This window comes from Falco naumanni, chromosome 1 (genome assembly GCF_017639655.2).
Source record: "Falco naumanni isolate bFalNau1 chromosome 1, bFalNau1.pat, whole genome shotgun sequence".
In the NCBI taxonomy this organism is placed as follows: Eukaryota; Metazoa; Chordata; class Aves; order Falconiformes; family Falconidae; genus Falco; species Falco naumanni.
The window spans coordinates 43,839,696-43,857,950 of NC_054054.1; the positions used below are offsets into that span (position 1 = coordinate 43,839,696).

The window sequence follows — 18,255 nt, forward strand, 5'->3', positions numbered from 1 at the left end:
GAAATCTTGATAGTCCCGTAGTCTTAAGAACATCTTGACAGTGGAGTACAGAGCTGACCATCTTTCAGCAGCCTCTCCACCTCCAGTGGACAAAGGAGACCTTATTTGACCAAATGAGTTGGAATCAATGTTTTGTTTCTATTGGTGAGCTTCAATTAGTGAATCTTAAGAAATCCCCTAGCTAGGCTTGCATAGACTTGCTAGATGTCGGAGTGTCAGTTTAAGTGCAAAGGCACAGAGAGTAACCTACCAGTCTTCCCCAAAAATATTATGTAACAAAACAGTCGTCCTGGAAAACAACACAAACACAGAAGAAAAAAAATCCGGGCATGAATACATTCTAAAAAAACATAAAAGGAAAAATATTCACTTAGGTGTGACAGACCTCTCTAATCAACCTTAAAAAAAATTAACAGCAAACTCCATGAGCACCTACTAATGAGAGTATTCACTATCAAAGACAAGTATTGCCCAGGAAAAAGTATTGTGGATCCATATCCTTTTCTCTTTGTTCAAGAAAATCAGTGTGGCAGTGAATTCCCCCAACCAAAACAAATGAAACTGACATCTAGAATTCAAAATTAACATCTAGAACGTATCCCTCAAAAGCGCAAGTGATTTATGGATAGACGCCATTGCCATGTCTCGATCAATGAAAAAAAGAACTATTTCATAAAACTTCATGAGAACTCAAACAGTAACATTAGCCATGTTTCTCCTGCACATAAAAACTACTTACTGGGTTATAAAGCTGCAAGAAGTTTAAGGCTCAACACTAACTTAACTTTTGCTTTTAAAAAAAATAAATGAACAATTCTCCAGATCAGATTACTCGAAATATTTATTCACAAGTACATATGCTATTAAACAGATGTGTTTTCCTAAAGAGATGCTGCCATTAGCAGGGTGAAGCTCTGATGGTATTTATCAAGTCCACATTTCTAGGCAGCCAGAGGAAAACAAAGAAAAACTGCAAAAACTAAGCCTTTTGATTGGACAAGGTCACATTCTTCCCTACCCTTAGGTGATGCTCAGTTCCGGGCTAGTACAGCCTGCTTCCCCAGGCTTGAACAGAACCAGGCAGCTGCTGAGGTGCAGCAGCAGATGATTGCTGCAAACATTAGAATCAAGGTCACATTTTTAAACCTGCCCTCAAGTTTCAAGATACAATGAAGCACCTTCCCAGGGTACAATGGTCATTGGAGTTGATGGCTGTCTTCTAAAATAGCTGGCACCTCTAAAAGAGCTTCCATGGAGCAATCCCTAGCAGGAAACTTGCTACATCTCAATTGTCCTGGGAGATCATGTTATAATACTGGTGACAATGACAAAATTCAAGCAGTTCATCAAGCAGCATTACCCACCCCAAAAAGACCTGTTGTAGAGAAACCCACTACTACAATGAGTTACTTTGATTAGCAGGCTCATGAGAAAACAGGCTGCAGTATCCTGACATTCGCTGGTGAAGAACTGCACTTTTACACAGCCTGAGACATTTTAGTACTGGTACTTCTCTAGTTAAAGGGCAACATTCGTTCATTTTGCTCCAGATTAAATCAGGTACCAGAAAACTGAGCAGATCTAGTAAGAAAATTCCTACCTGTTGCCACAGGCTTTATCAAATGATTTACCACTCAATACTGCTTTCAGCCATCTAGTGACAGAATGTCAGGTTCGTTTTAGTAAATCATACCAAGGTGAATAATACAGCATCTGGTCTCAGGGTGTCCTAAGGCCTATATCATCTGACTGATGCTTGATGGTATATGAAGCGTATTAATACGCATTCAGTGCAGTGGAGACATGACCTGTCCTTTTATGCATTTCATCAGGGCTTAGCTCTCGAAACTGTAAATGTCAGTATCAAGATACCTGTCTACTGCTTGCATTAGGAAGAGAAATTCCACAGGCATTTCAGTAAGAAAACTAAGAACAGTCTTAAACAAATAACAACACAAGCTTTTTTAACAGCACCTTTATGGAACACACGGTTAGCTTTAGACAAGTGCCAGCTTACATGAACTTTCAGTCCTCTAAATAAAGAAAGCAATCTTGGTTTTAGTCCATCCTGACAGAATTTGTAACACTCATTTACAGGCACAGTGCTCAGGCTATTTCCAAAGTAGAAAAAGGGTTTTCCATTACAGTGCTAGGAGTGGTTAACAAGAAAGTTACATTATTACATTCCTTTCTAGACTATAATAATCCTCCTCCATTATGCCCCAATGTTACTAGGATTTCAGAACACACAAGCAATGCAATCCTACTTAAGATAAAGAGGAAATTAAGTTAATGTAAGCTAAAGACCAAATCACTTTCAGTTACAGATAATCTTGAATATATATTTGTATGGGGAATTAAGATTAATTTTTGTGAATAAAATTTCCATCTCTCCACACAAACAACAGAATTCCTTGCCAGTAGAGGACTACACTGTGCACAGCTCATAAGCCTTAAAAAAAAAAGTCTGGACTTTAGGCATATCCAGCCACACGGATCAACAAGCAACCCCTTCAGATCCAGCAGCTTTGGTTTAACGGACGGAAACTTTGGCCTGTTGTTCAAACAAACATACTTGCCACCAACTAACAAGTACGACTGGAATTTTTAAAAATAGAGCAAAGTGTGATATGTGCATAAAGTCAGTGCTTTGATCCTTAAAAGCATCTCTATAAGCAACTTTACCTTAAAAATGGGCAGTGCTTAAGTTACAAAATATTTTGTTTATGACATCTGAAGAAATAGCTCTGCTTCAGGAAGTCAAAAGATGAATCAGATTTCATAGTAGATTTATTAATTTGCTGGGATTTACAATGAGGCGATAATGTCTGAACCAAGGAGACATCAAAACAGGTTTAGCCAGGAGGTTTATGGCTTCCAAGTCAAATTCATAGACCAGTGTCAGTCATTTGGGCAACTGAAGATTAGCAGACAGAAGATAAGTGGAGGCCAGGTGCTGCACTGATGTTTTGAAGACAGTATTCCAAAGTGTCTTCTCTTACAGCAATTTCCTTTTCTCAAACTCCTGCAAACAGCACATAGACATTACCAGTGGGGAAAGAAAGAAAATGCTTCTATTACTATCTTATTTTAAATTACTTCATATTTATCTTAGCAAATCTGATTTTACTGGAATTAAAAATTAAAATATAAAATGCATAATACGTGTGCAAGTTAGAGGAAAGGAGAATAAGTATTCTCCCACCACACATTAAGAAACCAGCTATGAAAACCCGGTAGTGCTAAACTGCAGTCAGTGCACTGCTCTCAGATCGTGATGCTGTCAAGGAACCACTGGCTCCCAGGCATAGCATAACGGGCTTGAAAAACAGTAATTCTGCAAAAGAACTGCAGTAGAATCCTTACAGTAACTGACTCAAGCCAGGCAAGCAATGAAGTAAAGATTTTCATTCTAGTAAAGGAAAAAATGTAACAGAAGAAAGGAAGAATCCCACAGCAGCCCGTGAGGACGCTATACTATACAGTCACCACAGGAAAAGAAAAAATTACCTAGCACAGCTGAATTACACACTTCCTATAGCTGTGAAGCAATGCCTTTTTCTGTATAAGAATTAAGAAAAATGCAAATAATCCTAGTTCATACAGAAGTTTTTCAGCTGTATGCATTCAACCACAATTACAAATTAGTACTTAAAATACAGACCTATATGCCAAGTCTCTCCTTCCTCAAATACCCTAGTTTCAAAGAATGTTTCCGTATTTTAAATTAGTCCAGATCCTTTGCATCCAGAAAACACAATTCAATATATTGCTACACTTCAAAGCAAAATGTAGCCTCTTCTCTATTTCGTTGTGTTTACTTTTCTATAAGGGCAACATCCATAACACTACATGCACATAATTATCTAAGTAGTAACTGCAGCGTGTTCAGTCAAGAGAGTTCTTGTTCTTGTGTTTAACCAAGTTCAAAGCAACAGAGTATCTGGGAAAGAGATGTACTCCCAGCTCATATTCCCTCAAAAGTAACTTCTTGCTCTGGATGAGTATATATACCAATATCTGAGCCACGAACCTTGTAGATGGTGCTACCTAGCTGAGCAGGAGACATGCTGACAACAACACCTGCACTCTGAAGAGCTGCTATCTTCTCTTTAGCTCCACCCTTTCCCCCAGCAATGATTGCTCCAGCATGACCCATCCGCCTGCCTGGAGGAGCTGTCAGACCAGCTATGAATGACACTACCGGCTTGGCATTTGGACCCTGTGAAGAAAGAAAAGATACTGGGTTACACCGGGGAGGGGGTGAGATGAAAGGTAATTCCAGTTGGCAGATTTTTTATTGTTTTTGTTTTGGTTTGTAAGTATCAACTAGCCAGGCAAAGTTATTAAACAGCTAGAAACCTCAGACAACATAGAACCAAGAATCTGAAGTGTGGAATGCTTCTCTTCCTGATAATCATCATAAACCAGAAGCAATCAAAAACTCAAACATCTCTCCACAGAGTTATGTATATTACAAAACCCAGAATGCTCACTACAAATACCATTACAGGACTAAAAATCTAAAGTTGACACTGCTGTCCAATTAGATTTAATCTGGATAAAGCTCCTAATTTCAACTCTTTAATCAAAATATGACTGTTTGGGGGTTTTGGCCAATAGAGATTGGAGACTGAACTGAGTTTTCCTTGACAGGGCAAAAAGAAGATGGTTAACTACCAAGATGTCTGGAAGCAAACTGTTTAAGACTTACAGTATTATTTTCCTTCAAAAATGCTGCTGCATCTTCTTCAGCATTTCCTCCAATTTCCCCAATCAATATGATCCCCTCAGTGTGAGGATCCTTCAGAAAAACATCAAGGCAGTCAATAAAATTAGTTCCATTGAAGGGATCACCTCCAATCCCTGAAAAAAATTAAAACCACAAGAAAAAAAAAAAAAGAAGACTAACTCAAGATAATGATATTGCTTTTATGACAAATGTTTCAAAGTAAAGTTCAGCATGAAGAATATTCCTAAAGGCTCATAAGATGGGGTAGCTCTGAAGGCTCTTCCCAAATTAGTGTGCCAAACTTCTGCTCTGAGTATCTCACCCACAATTTACAGAAACCTCTGGTATCTGAATAATACTATAAGCAAAATATTATGCATTATACAGAGGCTCTGTATAAGACACAGCAGAACCAACACCCCAGCTCCAGAATTTTGCTGGAAGAAAACTGAACCTACTTAACATACCCAACTAAATGCCTAAAAACACCCTATCCCTTCATAATATTAAACTTTTGGGGAAAATCTGTTTCCAAATTGACATTATATTTGCTAGCAGTTCTCTGTTCAAAGCTGGGTTTTGGCTTTTATTAATCTGATGTGGAAATTGCAATAGGGAAGTGTTATATTCTTCACAGCACATAGGGATCTCATTTCTCAACATAATTGCCGTTCAGCAATTTCTATGCTTGCAAAAAGAAATTACTTGGGGTTTCTTCTTGTAAAGAAAAAATAGATTAGTCTAGGTGCAACAGGCTGTTTCTGAGGAAACCTACCGATGCAGAGAGATTGCCCCAATCCAACTTGCGTTGTCTGATGAACAGCTTCATATGTCAGGGTGCCAGATCTTGACACAATACCTTCAGGAAAGAAAAGGAGATAAACTTAACACTAACACACCTAAGCACATGACTACAGGCAGCTGGTCTTATATTCATGAAAATCACCTTAAACTGAAACATGAGATGCCAGGTTTTTCAGCTATCCTTACCACGATATGAAAACTTTCTATAAGGTTCTATCTGTACTGTTTCTTGGTTGGCATCTTTTGACACTGAATTGTCAACAGACTAAACCTTCCCAGAAAGTCACTACTACGTTTTTTGTTGCTGCAGCTCACTGCTCTACAGTACATACTCAGCATTTACATTACCATATTATAAGAGACCATGACCCCAGTTTTAAATTGAGGACCAAAGGTAATACAGGGCCTAGATCACGGACAAAGATATTTGCATGGATTTTGTTCATTTTTCCAAGTCAAGACTTCTGTTAATACTATAGGAGGGAAAGGTTTCCAGGAAAAACAGACATCACCTTCCATCTACTTCAAGCCATCTAACAAGGAATACAATAAGTATATTGCATGAACAGTGGAAAAAATACACCACTAGACTAACAACATTAGTTTTATCAACTGTTCACACTGTTGGACAGCTCAGGTATCTATTAGCAAAGGTTCTTCTCCTACTATGCTTGCAAAGGGCTTCCTGCTTACTATTAAGATCAGATTGCCTCAGAGAAGCTACAGATAAAGGTCCAAAGATTGTGACTATTTTTATAGCTTGCATCCCAAAATTATCAAATGATTCTTGGATGCCTCACAGTAATACAAAGCTGGGGAGCATATCACCAAAGGTCATAGTGTTAGACAAAGCCTGGTGGATGGCAAAGTTACATTTTTGTTCCCTGATCCTTGGATCACCATTGAAAGTGTTTCCAGCAGTGGTTAGGCAACTGCATTCAGGATTTAAAATACTCTTTTGCACTGCATGTGCCTTGCATTCAGGTTCTTATATCTTGTGACTACAAGACATTTCTTGTAGATATTTAGAAAATCTTCACAGAACTTTGATTAAGAAGGGAGCTCAGGGCAGCATCAATTGATGTTACATTTTACAGTCCTAGAGCAATGTCTTCATGGTATCTACAAAGGGCATAATTGCAGTCATCTGATTTTTCAGTTCCAGGTTTATAGGTGCTTCTGAAAGCTGGAGGTGTAACACCAGTGTTAACACATCTTCCAGCATTCACTAGGTACAACTTACTCTCAAGTTAGAAGTAGCAAAGTAGCAGAGAGAGCTTCTTATGTTAGATGAATGATGTAGACTCAGTGCAGTTTAAAAGCACTGAACCAGTTTCCCCACAGTAAAATATGCCTTTTGTAAAAAAAAATCGTCGTGTTGCAAAAGGCACTGTGCTCAAGTTGAATTGGTTACCCCAATGACAGATAGCAGCAGCATGTGCTGTCTACAACAATGTTTCTGAAGCTCTATTTAAGTACAAATGCATATTTGGGAAGAATTTTCTTTATAGTTCCTAAACAGCATTATTTCAAAAACAATGAAGTTGATATTTCTATGGTTTAGAACAAGGAACTAACAGAAGTCAGGACAAGAGACTTGCATGCAAATGGGGGTGTGTGCATACCATATGATTATGAACAAGTCACTGCCTTTCTGACCATGATTCCACTGCCTGAGAAGTGAGTATATTTGTCACTTCTACCTGCCGTGGTATAGTCGTCTAAATTATCATGTTATAAACCTGCCTGTAATCTCTTCTCTTTGCTGTAATACTGAACTCACTATAGGTGCAGGATCCCAGTCCTCAGGAGCCAGGCTGTTGGAACGAATAGCACTGGAGAGCTCAGTGTTCTCAAATCCCAAGGTAAACAGAGGTATCCTCAAAGGAGAGTGTTAAGGAAACTAAGTCAATCGCATAACCTAAGGAAATTTCCAAACGCTTTGCCTCTACCATCTGTACTCAGTGCCTGCAATGGTAGACTGACTGATTTTTGCCTTCAGGATTGATAATGGCAAAGCACTTATAAACTGAAGGACAGAGCTGTTATACAGCATGTCAACTGTCTTCAGGACAGGATGTGACTAGCTTCATGAGTAAGAACACTGCAGCATGAAACTTTAGTTTTAGATGATGCATAAATATTCAAAAACTCACCAATTCTTCCCTTCTTGTGAATGTGACCAGGCATGATACCAATTTTACATTCTCCAGGCTAAGAAAAGAGTGGGAGAAGTCAGATGGAACATTCAAACCATCACTAAGCATGGTTCAGCCTTGGAGCAACTCCAGAAGTCACTTACATTGATGACTCCAGGGCAGTTTGGGCCCACTAGTCGAGTCTTATCCTGCCGAACTAGCCTGTGTTTAACCCGAACCATATCCTGCTGGGGAATACCTTCAGTAATGCATACAACTAAGGGCATTTCTGCATCGATTGCTTCATTGATTGCAGCAGCAGCAAATGGAGGAGGTACATATATAACAGTGGCAGAAGCGCCAGTTTTTTCTTTGGCCTAAAATGGACACAAAAAAAGATAGCAAGTATTTAGTGAAGCCAAAAAGAATATTTGACAACTAGTCATCTAAAATATGTCCATTCACAGGCATAAATTAAGTAAATGGATATGTATTAATTTACTATAATCAAAGCAGTTGTGAAATTCACTGAAGATGGGACACACACAGCGCAACTAGGGAACTGAGAACTAACCACTGTCTGGAAAGGATCTGCCCCATGAACACCATCATCAATACCCTTAGATAACAGTTTGCTAAAAATTCATCATACACACCAGAATCAATCAGAAACTAGTTGCATGCATAAAGTAAGTGCATCCAGACTCTGTGAACTTCACAGTGGAAGCAAAGCTCATGCTTGATCACACTGAATGCTCCCTCTTTTACAAGGCTTCTATTTCAGTCCTTGCATAGTGACATGCATGGCTCAAATGCTTGCCTCTCCAGTGTGAGCAATGAAATAAGGAGCCCTTCAGCAGCTTTAAATTGTCAGCCCTCCAGTCACTGCTGCAAATTACCTCCTTCACAGAATTAAACACAGGCAGACCCAGATGAGTTTTTCCCCCTTTCCCTGGAGAAATTCCTCCAACTAGATTGGTGCCATAGTCCAACGCCTGCTGGCTGTGAAAGGTGCCCTACGAAAGAGAAAATAAGTAAAGTCAAAAAGCGTGTAATAGCAAATAAAATGAACCAAAAAAGTTGATGCTATCTATAATTCCATGGGCAATTTATGGCACTTAAATTTACAATGAGAAGGGAAGTTTTCACTACAGATATTTAATCAGCTATTTTGAAGAATGCATCAATGTATTTTAAATGCATTCAGAATATGCTATGCTGCTTCTTTTAAATCAGAGCCCTGTTGTTGCTCACTAAAGAGTATTTTGTTGTGTGTTGCTAATACACCTGCAGACATAGCAGCCACATTTTATGTTCCACATCAAGTCTGGCAGATGACAAACACTATAATGAAATACGAGAAATTAGCATTCTCATCCAAGACTAGCTGATAGTTCTAGCAAAAGTAGTCTTCTCTTGCAAATGTGTAAAAGAGCAAATGTGAGAAAATTATCAAATATCCTGAAATAAAAACAGAAATTTAATTCATAGGCATTACCATTCAAAGGCATTTCTATAAAAGGCACTTCTGAAATGGTGAGGGGTTTGTAGCTTTTTGCATATCTCCCTTTACGAAGTATATATATACACAATAAAAAGGCTTAAGAACAAAATGAAGGACAAAAATTAGAAGTAACATAAGAGATAACTCAAAACCAAGTTTTAATCTTGGGCAGAAGTGGAAAATAAAATATCTAGTCTACTGAATTTAAGGGGGGAGGGGGCAGGGGGAGAAAAAAAAAAAAAAAAACAAACAAACAAAAAAAAACCCAAAAAAACCAAAATTACTTTCCTGATCACAAAGTTAGTATAAAATCCCTTTTATACGTTATTACATTTTTTGGTCAACTAAGTTGAACTGAAAGGGTGATAGAAGAAGTAGTTCATATACATACCTGTTTGCCTGTAAAACCTTGACAGATAACCTTTGTAGTTTTGCTAATATACAGATTTTTCCTTGATGCCGAGTAGGAGCAGTGTCGTACTCCATTCTGTTGCACTAGAGAAAAAAAGACAGCGCAAACCATTAATCCACTGTTAGACTCTAAGTCAAAAAACATCCTGCCAAGTAAATGCATATATATTTATCCTTATATCAAAAGACTTATCGATCCAGCAGCTCATGTTTTCAAAAGCAGCTCTAAAAACTGTATTCAGTACTTGTCATTCTAAGATATACAACACCTGTAGTTCACTATCATTGCAATTACTGGGTTTGCTAGGAATCAGGATAGTTATTTCTCATATTGAGTACTCACATCAGAATTCCTCACACAGACAGAAACAACATTTTAACTACTATTTTCATTTGCAAATGAACAGTGCCTGTAGTCTAAGAACTTCTGCAAAGCAACAAAGCAGAACTAAAATCCTGATATCCCAGAGGCTGTTACAACATAGGTACTTTGTTTTACCTCCTGAACACAGCACAGTCCATACTGGACAGTGAGATACTGAAGAAGTCGAGGGTCCCTCAGCCCAGGTGAAACCTAATGCCAAGTAAGACATACAGCAGCAGACCTTTTGCCAACAGATTCCTAGCTACGGGAGCCTAGGCATCACTGTTTGAAATGCACTTAGGCTTGTGAGGAAACATAGCTCTCCAGATATTCCACTAGAATGATTTTCAATTTAGTTCTCACAACTCTGGTACTGAAAAAACAACATAACACTAAAGAACAGCAGCACAGTACACGCTGGTATCAAAAAGACAAGGGGAATGACTGCATCTCTGCTGAAGGAAAAGATGTGTTGACATCAAATGATTAAAAATGAAATGCACAGAATGTTACCATGAAAGAGAGCTTGGAATAAGGAGGAAAAAGAGGTCTTCTGGTATAAAACGGATGCACACATTGCCTATATTCATTGTGTCATATGCTTTTTCAAATAGCAGAGCTCTGAGGGGATCAGAAGCAATTTATTCCCTGCAAGTGTTTTAGATAAAATCCCTATTTTGTGCTTGGAGTGAACATGGGAGGGTACAATCCTAATACAGAAACTGACACCAGCATGTAATTACATACCTCTTCAGCTCTTTGAAAACTTTACCACTTAAGATTTGAGGAAGTGAAAAGTTAAGCTGAAATAAAAATAAGAGATTCTGAATCATGGTCCCTGGATTGTTCATAGTCACTCAGGCATGCCTGAACAAGGGAGGGATTGGTGGGGTTCTTCCCTATTTTTAAGGAAGTAAAACCTATTAAGGGGAAAAAAGGAAAAAGGTATTCTTCAATATAAACTGCTAATGCACAGAATTTATTAAGATGCATTATTAACATCTTGTAATAACACAATTTCTATCAGGTAGTTAAAAAGTGCAGAAAACTTAAGATCCTGGTATATACACATTTCTATCACAGAGCTACATAGGACTCTTCCACAAGTACTTTTGCCAACTAAGTTTTAGTGATACACTGCTTTTATGCTTTACTTCTATTCAAGGAAAGTGAGAAGGAAAATAAAACCATGTCAGAAGAAACCTATAGACATTAGTGCTATTGCTAAATCTGAAGTCCTTACTCTGTTTTTAAAAAGTGCTGACAGAAACAACTTAATTCCAACCACCTCCTGCTGTTCTCTGAGGAGCTGTGGCAGCACAAGCATCTGAAGATGCTTCAGACTAACATAAAGTAAAATTCAACTAAATTCTAAAGAGAAACATGCAGACTAGCATGTAGTAAACTTGTACTAAAAGTGGTAAAAATGCATGTCAGCTTACTGACCTGCAGGGTTTTAAGCTACATCACACCTTTATCCATATATACCGTTACAAACTTGTTGCACCAGGACGACATACAAAGCCATAATGGACAAAATAAGTCTGAAGTAAAGATTTAATGAGTAAGGTTACGTGGCTGTCTCTGGAAGGGTAGAGAAAAGTCTTGCTGTTCAATGCCACAGCTACAGAAGACAGCACAGTATGGTCTCCATACTCGGCCAGCAGCTTAGCCTTCCTAAGCCAGGCTGCAACAGGCTGCGCGCTGCATCTGTACTGCAACACCAAGTCACTGAACCGCATGACTGGCAAACAGCAGCCTGCCTCCAAAGGGGACAAAATAAGCAAAGAAACAGCTGGCCTGCTGGTTAGGAGAGCAGGGCATCCGTCTACCCCATCTCAGCCATTCAGGCAATCCCTGCTGGGCATGGGATGTGACTGGGTAAAACCCAGCCCTGAAAAGAGCAGAGGATGATCCCCCTGTCACAGTCATGACACACCACGGACGATGCCTCATGGAGAAGGGTCTGGGCTTCCAGGAGTACGGGACTGCATGTTTTGAAAGCCCTCTGACAGGCCTGCAAGGGCAAAGAATAACCGGGCAACACTAATTCAAACGTAAGTTTTACATGTATTGTCTGTGCTACAACACTGACAAATCCACCTGCAAAACAAGAGAGGACTGCTTGCCAGGGACAGAGTGCGCACTCCGTAATTCCAGTATTTGGGGGCAGCGGGGGGGAAGGCTTTGACAAGTAGTCACTCCTTTTTCTGTATCATAAAAGCAGTTCCACAGTCCCAGTTCAGCTGCCTGTTCCATATCTATTTTCAGATACTTATAACCTTGCAGAAAAGTGGTTTTGAAAGCTTAAATCTGTCAATTCTCCGTTTTGAGAAGACTATATAAATACATTTTTCAAGGATAAGAAGCTTTTGAGCATTTTCCAAGCTATCAAAGTACTCAAAAAAAAATTAAAAAAAAAAAATCAGGCACTGATAACTGAAAGACAGCTTAAATTCTAAGCTTTGTATGGATTTACTCTTGAAAACTGTATGTCCTTCTTACGTTACTGAAGAGCCTTGGTTCACAGAAAATACAGCTGGTTCAAAAAAGCCTGGCTATAGGCTTGAGCTACTTGGTGTCTTCAGAGACAGGCAGCTTAGCATTGGTAGATGTCTGGTGAGCAATAGATTTTTTTAAGAAACTAAAAAAAAAAAAAAAAAAAATCATAAAAAATCACCTTGCACTTCCTGGGCTGGATGAGTCTGAGTTTGCAGGGGATTTTAAGCTCACACAATCCAGCTCTGTATCACAGGCCGGTCTGAAGCAGAAAAGTCTGCCCCAGTTATCAGCACAGACGGAGCAGCAGGGGCATCGGTCAAGATGAGATTCTGCTATATGTAGCACAAACAGCAAGTCCAGGGTGCAAACAGCTGGCAATTTAAATAGTTAAGATAGATACAAGATCTCTTCAGCCATGAACCAGTAAAAGCCAAGCTCATTGGTGATGCTATTTTAATGCACACGTCTAAATTACAGGCCAAGTTACAAAGGCGCAGGCTTCAGAAGAAGTCCTACAGCATAAGGACAAGTCTTATCAAATCCAAATCTGTCCAAAAGCACAGTGGAAATGCTGTATTTTTGTCAATTCAATTTGTCAAATCAGAGTTCTATGATAACATTACTGTGTCCAACAAAGGCCTGTAATAGACCTTTAGAAAAGAATAGTAAAAATAAGAAACCAGATAATTTTTCCCAGCTAATCCTTTCATTTCTGCCTCATCCCTATTCTGTTTTGCATAGTTTGTGGTCTTAAAAAAAAAAAAAAAAGATTGTAACAAGATGCATTTATTTTGGCTTTCCAGTACTTTAACTTCTACATAACTAAAAAGACATGTACTGTGGCGAGAACCTACTTTAGCCCATTGTACATTGTACAATCAAGTAGTTATGAAAAGCGGTCAAATACCAAACCCCTGCTGTCCCAGCACAGACTTAAAAAGCAAGATCTAAATTTGACAAAGGGGAATAAGCCTGTGTTTAAAGCCTGTATACTGTTGTTTCACAGTAAAGAAATCTTACTACAAACTAAGGGACAGAGCTACTTCCAGCACACACACTGCTGGTAGTGACCCTCACATTTCCAGGGCACAAGGCCCCGGCTGAGCCCAGAACTCACTGCAGTTCAAGGACCATGAAAACACAGCTACGTTCACTTCTTAAAATAAAACCCACAATCGTAGCCTCAAGCATCACCTTCAGCTCATTTATGTTTTACAGTTAACAAGCCTTTCTAGAAAAATGCCCTATTATTTATCACAAAGTCCCAACATGAATTTACACGTGTTAAAAAGAAAACTCACCCATTTGCAAGGTATTTTAAAGCACACATGGAATGTAAATACTGTTTACACCGAGCTGCTCAAGGAGTGCCTGAAAGCAATACTTCCCAAGCACAGATTCCATTTAAAACCATACAACCCAAGCTATATTTCATAGAATCATTGAAGAGTTTGGATTGGAAGGAACTTTTAAAGGTCATCTAGTCCAACTCCCAGTTGCATTGTGCAAGCCAGCTGACAGTACAGATACCAAGGGCTAAATTTCTTCCTCATTCAAACCATACAAAGCTGAAAAATTGTTATTTTCAGGACTGCTTGCAAGATTTCCTAGAGCTACAGACAGGTATGCAATCAAAGTGCCTCCCTGTTACCCACATTTATCCCAGACAAAAAAAAAAGAAGTTTGGAAGCCAAGGTAGCATCTAAGGGTACTCATAAAATGAGCACAATATAAAACCAAGGTGAAACAGCACAGAAGGACCCGAGCAGATAGTTTTCAGTCTTCTGGCAATGGAGGTAATAAGTGAAATTCTTCCCCTATTAGTCCTTGAAATAGCCAAAGAACTTAAGAGATGAAGAAAGATATTCCTTTTCCTTTCTGTTACCTATGTAAGGAAGGAAGAAAGCCTTAGAAATCACATGGGAAATGGGAACAAATGTGAGAAATGGAGGCTAGTCCAGGGGAAACTCGGGGAAGGACTGAGGTACAAAAAGCACTACTTTAAATGCGAAGCTTTTTTTTTCCACACACATCCTACACCCCACCTTATTTTCCATCAGTTACAGACCTTCAATTTGTTTCTGAGAAATCCTTTCAGTATTTTGTACATATTTAATTTGCATTTTTCACAACTATCAGTTTCCTCTGCCTACAAATGCATGGCCTGGAGATGACAGAACAGAAACAGTTCTGGACAGCTTCTTACATGGCAGAAGAGTATAAACATTTTAAAAAAAGTTTGTCAAGGACCAAAGTGCTGCAGCAAATTTCAGCATTTACTGACTAGAAGTTTGATATGAACAAGAATATTCCACACACAGTTTCCATCCTAGTTCTTTATTAGGTTTTAGTCTTCATTATCAGGCCATATGTATATATATTCACACACACAGTTCTGTCTGGGTAATTCTCTCCCCTCCCCAAACCCATCTACAGAATCCACCCTTCAAGATATCAGTTACATTAGTAGAAGATGATCCTTACTGACAAAGAAGTTTTCATGCTATTGAGAGATTGATCAAAATACCATATTCTTTGATGAAGAGGATTACGTATGTGCACAGAGAATTTCTAGGTATCAGTCCCCAGCCTCTCTTCTCTCACCCTTCCCTTGCCAAATTCCTGTTAATTATGTTAATTCCCCATCTAGGAACATGGCATAGGAGTTGAGGAATTAAGTAAATGTATCAGGCTGTAAAGGACAGATGCAATGACTACGCTACACCTACCACTCTAAAACTAGGACTAATGGGAAATTATATTCAGAAACATTTCAGTCCTTCCAACACACCTCTTTCCTAACCAAAAATCCCTGCTCATTGCGGTGGACGCAGGGGCCCATGGGAGACACAATGGCATTTGAAACAAAAGCTTTCTCCCAAACTTATGAAGGTAAAACAAAGTAAAGCATCTCAGTGAAACTGCAGGCCTTTGAGGAAACATGCATGTACTTCTCAGCACAGATCAATTATTTCTTGTAAGTCAACAAACTTCTTTTCCCAGTGTATACACTCCACTAAGAATGTGTGCCACTGAAGTTTTGTGAGCTTTCCTCCCTCCACACTGCTGACATAAAAACAATTACTGAATTCTTCAGTTTGGATTGTTATTTCTGCAGCAATTCTTTGCCAGGATTATTCATGTAATTTACTGTAATCTTTTAACCTAAGAGCTCTCCAAAGCCTTCTAACATGCCTAGAACATAAAATCCCCAACGCTGACTCTCCAACCACAATTAAGGTACCTGCAAAGGCTCTCTTCAAAGTGCAGTACAGACCAGCATAGGTCTTCCTTGACTCTGTCCATATATAAACAGTGCTTAAGAGTGCCCTTTGAGCAAGCACTTGCCACTCATTGACATATTTCATACCATGTTTTCACAACTGCCTGAAATGAACCTTGCAGATACACCCCTTGCATATTCGCTTCAGCAATGCACCAACAAATAGATATTGCATCTCTTCTGCAACAGAACACACTAGAAACTCGTAACTTCAAATCGCTGAGAAGATGTTAATGATTTGTTACTGAAAATGTACGTACAAAGTTCAAGTCTAATGTTTCAGCAGTCTTTTAACATCATGCAGAGTATCAAGGTTTCCAATGAAGGACTACTTCATCTTGCAGGAGTGTCTTTAAAAGGCTTCATGAACTGCTGCAAACAGAACACTTCTTGAGCCACTGTTCTGCAAACATAACACTTGAGCCCCTCCAACTCTCAAAATGACTCTAAGCACTCTTCCCTGAGTCCCTTACTACTACTTGTTAAGGGAACAATGTGGATTTTTAACACATAAAACTGCACCCAAGAGTAGTTTTGCTGCAAGTATAAATTAAGCTAAATTGGAGGTGCTACACTCCTATTCATTCCCCTCCATCAGAACTAATTCTCATTGGACCCAGGGGAGCCAATTCAAAGAACTGAACTGGCAGAAATTAACAGCACAGTAAGAAAATACAGTTTTCTGCTTCTGCTCATGGAAGACAAGAGGTAGGAATGGATACCTGAGGGGATGGTAGGTATGCCACAGGAACAGCTCAGACCAGTGTAAAATTTGGGATCATGTCACTAAACCCTGACCTACAAGTTGGCACCACGCTGACACAAAGGAACTTTGCATGCATTGAAATGTGGTAAGTTTAAGTTTGTCCATTCATTCTCAGCTGCAAGAACCAAGATTAATGTATCGATTCCTCAGTTTGGATTGCAAGAAACTGCTCTTGTGCCTAGACGTACCCATGCTGATTTCAGTAAAGCATTAACTGCACAAAAAAAACACATGGAACAAAAAAAAAAAAGGCATTTTATTGTGAACTTCAGAACAACAACAATTATAAAAACTTCCAAACTTAAGTATTAGTCTCAGACTGCTTATGTTCTCCACAATTAGAGGCCAAAAATCTTATTCTTGACAATAAAAACAGCTTTACCAGCTTGTGTTGACATCACAGGATAGTTCAGGGGCCTCCAGAGGTCTCTAAACCAAACCACCACTCAGAGTAGATGCAACTCTATCAGCTTCCTCTGGTGCTCGTCTGATTTTTAGTATTTCCAGGGATGTAAGGAAAGAGCAGCGTCTCTGGGTCCCCACACCTGCGGCTGACCACGCTCAACGCACAAACTCTTCCCAACTTTTAAACGCAGCTTTCCCGGCAGCCACTCGTGCCCCCTGCCCTGTACTGCCGCGCACGCCGCCCAGAGCTGCCCCCGCTCTCCCTCCAACCAACGCTGTGCGGGGGCGGCAGCCGGCGCCGGAGAGCGGCACCCTGAGCGCCCTCGGGCCTTCCCCATTCAGCCGGAGCCGCCCCAGCTCCGCCAGCCGCAGCTCGCCAGCGGCCGCGGCCCGGGAAAGCGCCTTGCAGGCCGCGCCCAGCGGCCTGGCCGTACCCCCGGGGACAGGCGGGTCGCTCTCCCGCCCCCGGTGACCTTGCCCCGCCGCAGGCCCGGCCCCGGCCCCAGCCCCTTCCCCTCCCGCGGCGGGCGGAAGAGGCCCGGCGGTGGGTCCCCCCTCAGGCCCCGCGGCCTACTGCGGAGGGACGGCGAGGGGAGAGCGGGCCGCGGCGCTGAGCGGTTGCCAGGCAGCGGGGAGGGCCCCGCGGCCCGGCGCGGCGGGATGCCGGCGGCTCGGTACTCACGGCGGAGGAAGCGGCCCAGGAGGCGGGCGGCGGCGCGGCTGCAGTGAGACATCGTCCCCTTCGGCAATGACACCGGCCGGCCGGGCAGGCGGGCGGGCGGCCCTGCGCGGCGCCTGAGCACTGCCCACCCCGGCGTGGATCCGGGCAGCCCCACGCGCCCATTGGCTCAGCGCCGAGGGCCCCTGCGGGGGTAGCCAATCAGGGGCGAGCCGGAGGTGCGGGACGGGAAGAGGCTGCGCGGGGCATTGTGGGGGCGGTAGGCCGCGGTGGCCTGAGCGGGGCGGGCGGGTGGCAGGGCCGAGCTGTGACAGCCCTGCTGTGACCTGCCTGCTACGACAGGGCTGCTGTCACAGCTGGCGGCGCCGCGGCGGGGGGAGAGGCTGGCAGCCAGCCCCCATAGCTCCTAGCTTGTGCTACATCCAGGCCAAACCAGTTTTTGATGGCTGTGTGCTGTGGCTCCCCATTAAAAGCCACCCTGGTGCGGGAGTAGGTTGGCAGTAAAGTGTTGGAGAAGCATTTCCAAACAAGCCAAAGGAGTTGGCAAATGGCAAGGCTTCATGGTGTGCTGAGGCGGTGGGGGCCTGCAAATGCCAAAAAACCTCACATTTTGTCAGGGGAAGGTGGTGGGTTTTAGTTAGTATCCAATACATAAGCCCGCATACAA

At 41.2% G+C, this 18,255-nt stretch overlaps 1 protein-coding gene across 1 annotated transcript; it reads right to left on the reverse strand.

Annotated features, from left to right (window-relative positions):
• Positions 1–2,772: 2,772 nt before the first annotated feature.
• SUCLG1 (succinate-CoA ligase GDP/ADP-forming subunit alpha) lies at positions 2,773–17,701 on the reverse strand. Its single transcript, XM_040591295.1, has 9 exons — positions 17,592–17,701; positions 9,570–9,673; positions 8,574–8,690; positions 7,839–8,051; positions 7,693–7,750; positions 5,508–5,591; positions 4,715–4,866; positions 4,034–4,222; positions 2,773–3,025 (listed from the first exon to the last, which is right to left on the reverse strand). The coding sequence occupies exons 1-9, from the start codon at positions 17,641–17,643 to the stop codon at positions 2,999–3,001; spliced, it is 996 nt and encodes a 331-aa protein (XP_040447229.1). The 5' UTR covers positions 17,644–17,701; the 3' UTR covers positions 2,773–2,998.
• Positions 17,702–18,255: the final 554 nt, after the last annotated feature.

Coding starts and splice junctions, on each gene's coding strand:
- SUCLG1 (XM_040591295.1), bottom strand. CDS start 17,643: ATGTCTCACTGCAGCCGCGCCGCCGCCCGCCTCCTGGGCCGCTTCCTC. Junction 9,674..17,591: donor CCTGGGCCGCTTCCTCCGCC/GTGAGTACCGAG, acceptor TTTTTTCTCTAG/TGCAACAGAATGGAGTACGA. Junction 7,751..7,838: donor ACTGCCCTGGAGTCATCAAT/GTAAGTGACTTC, acceptor CTCTTTTCTTAG/CCTGGAGAATGTAAAATTGG.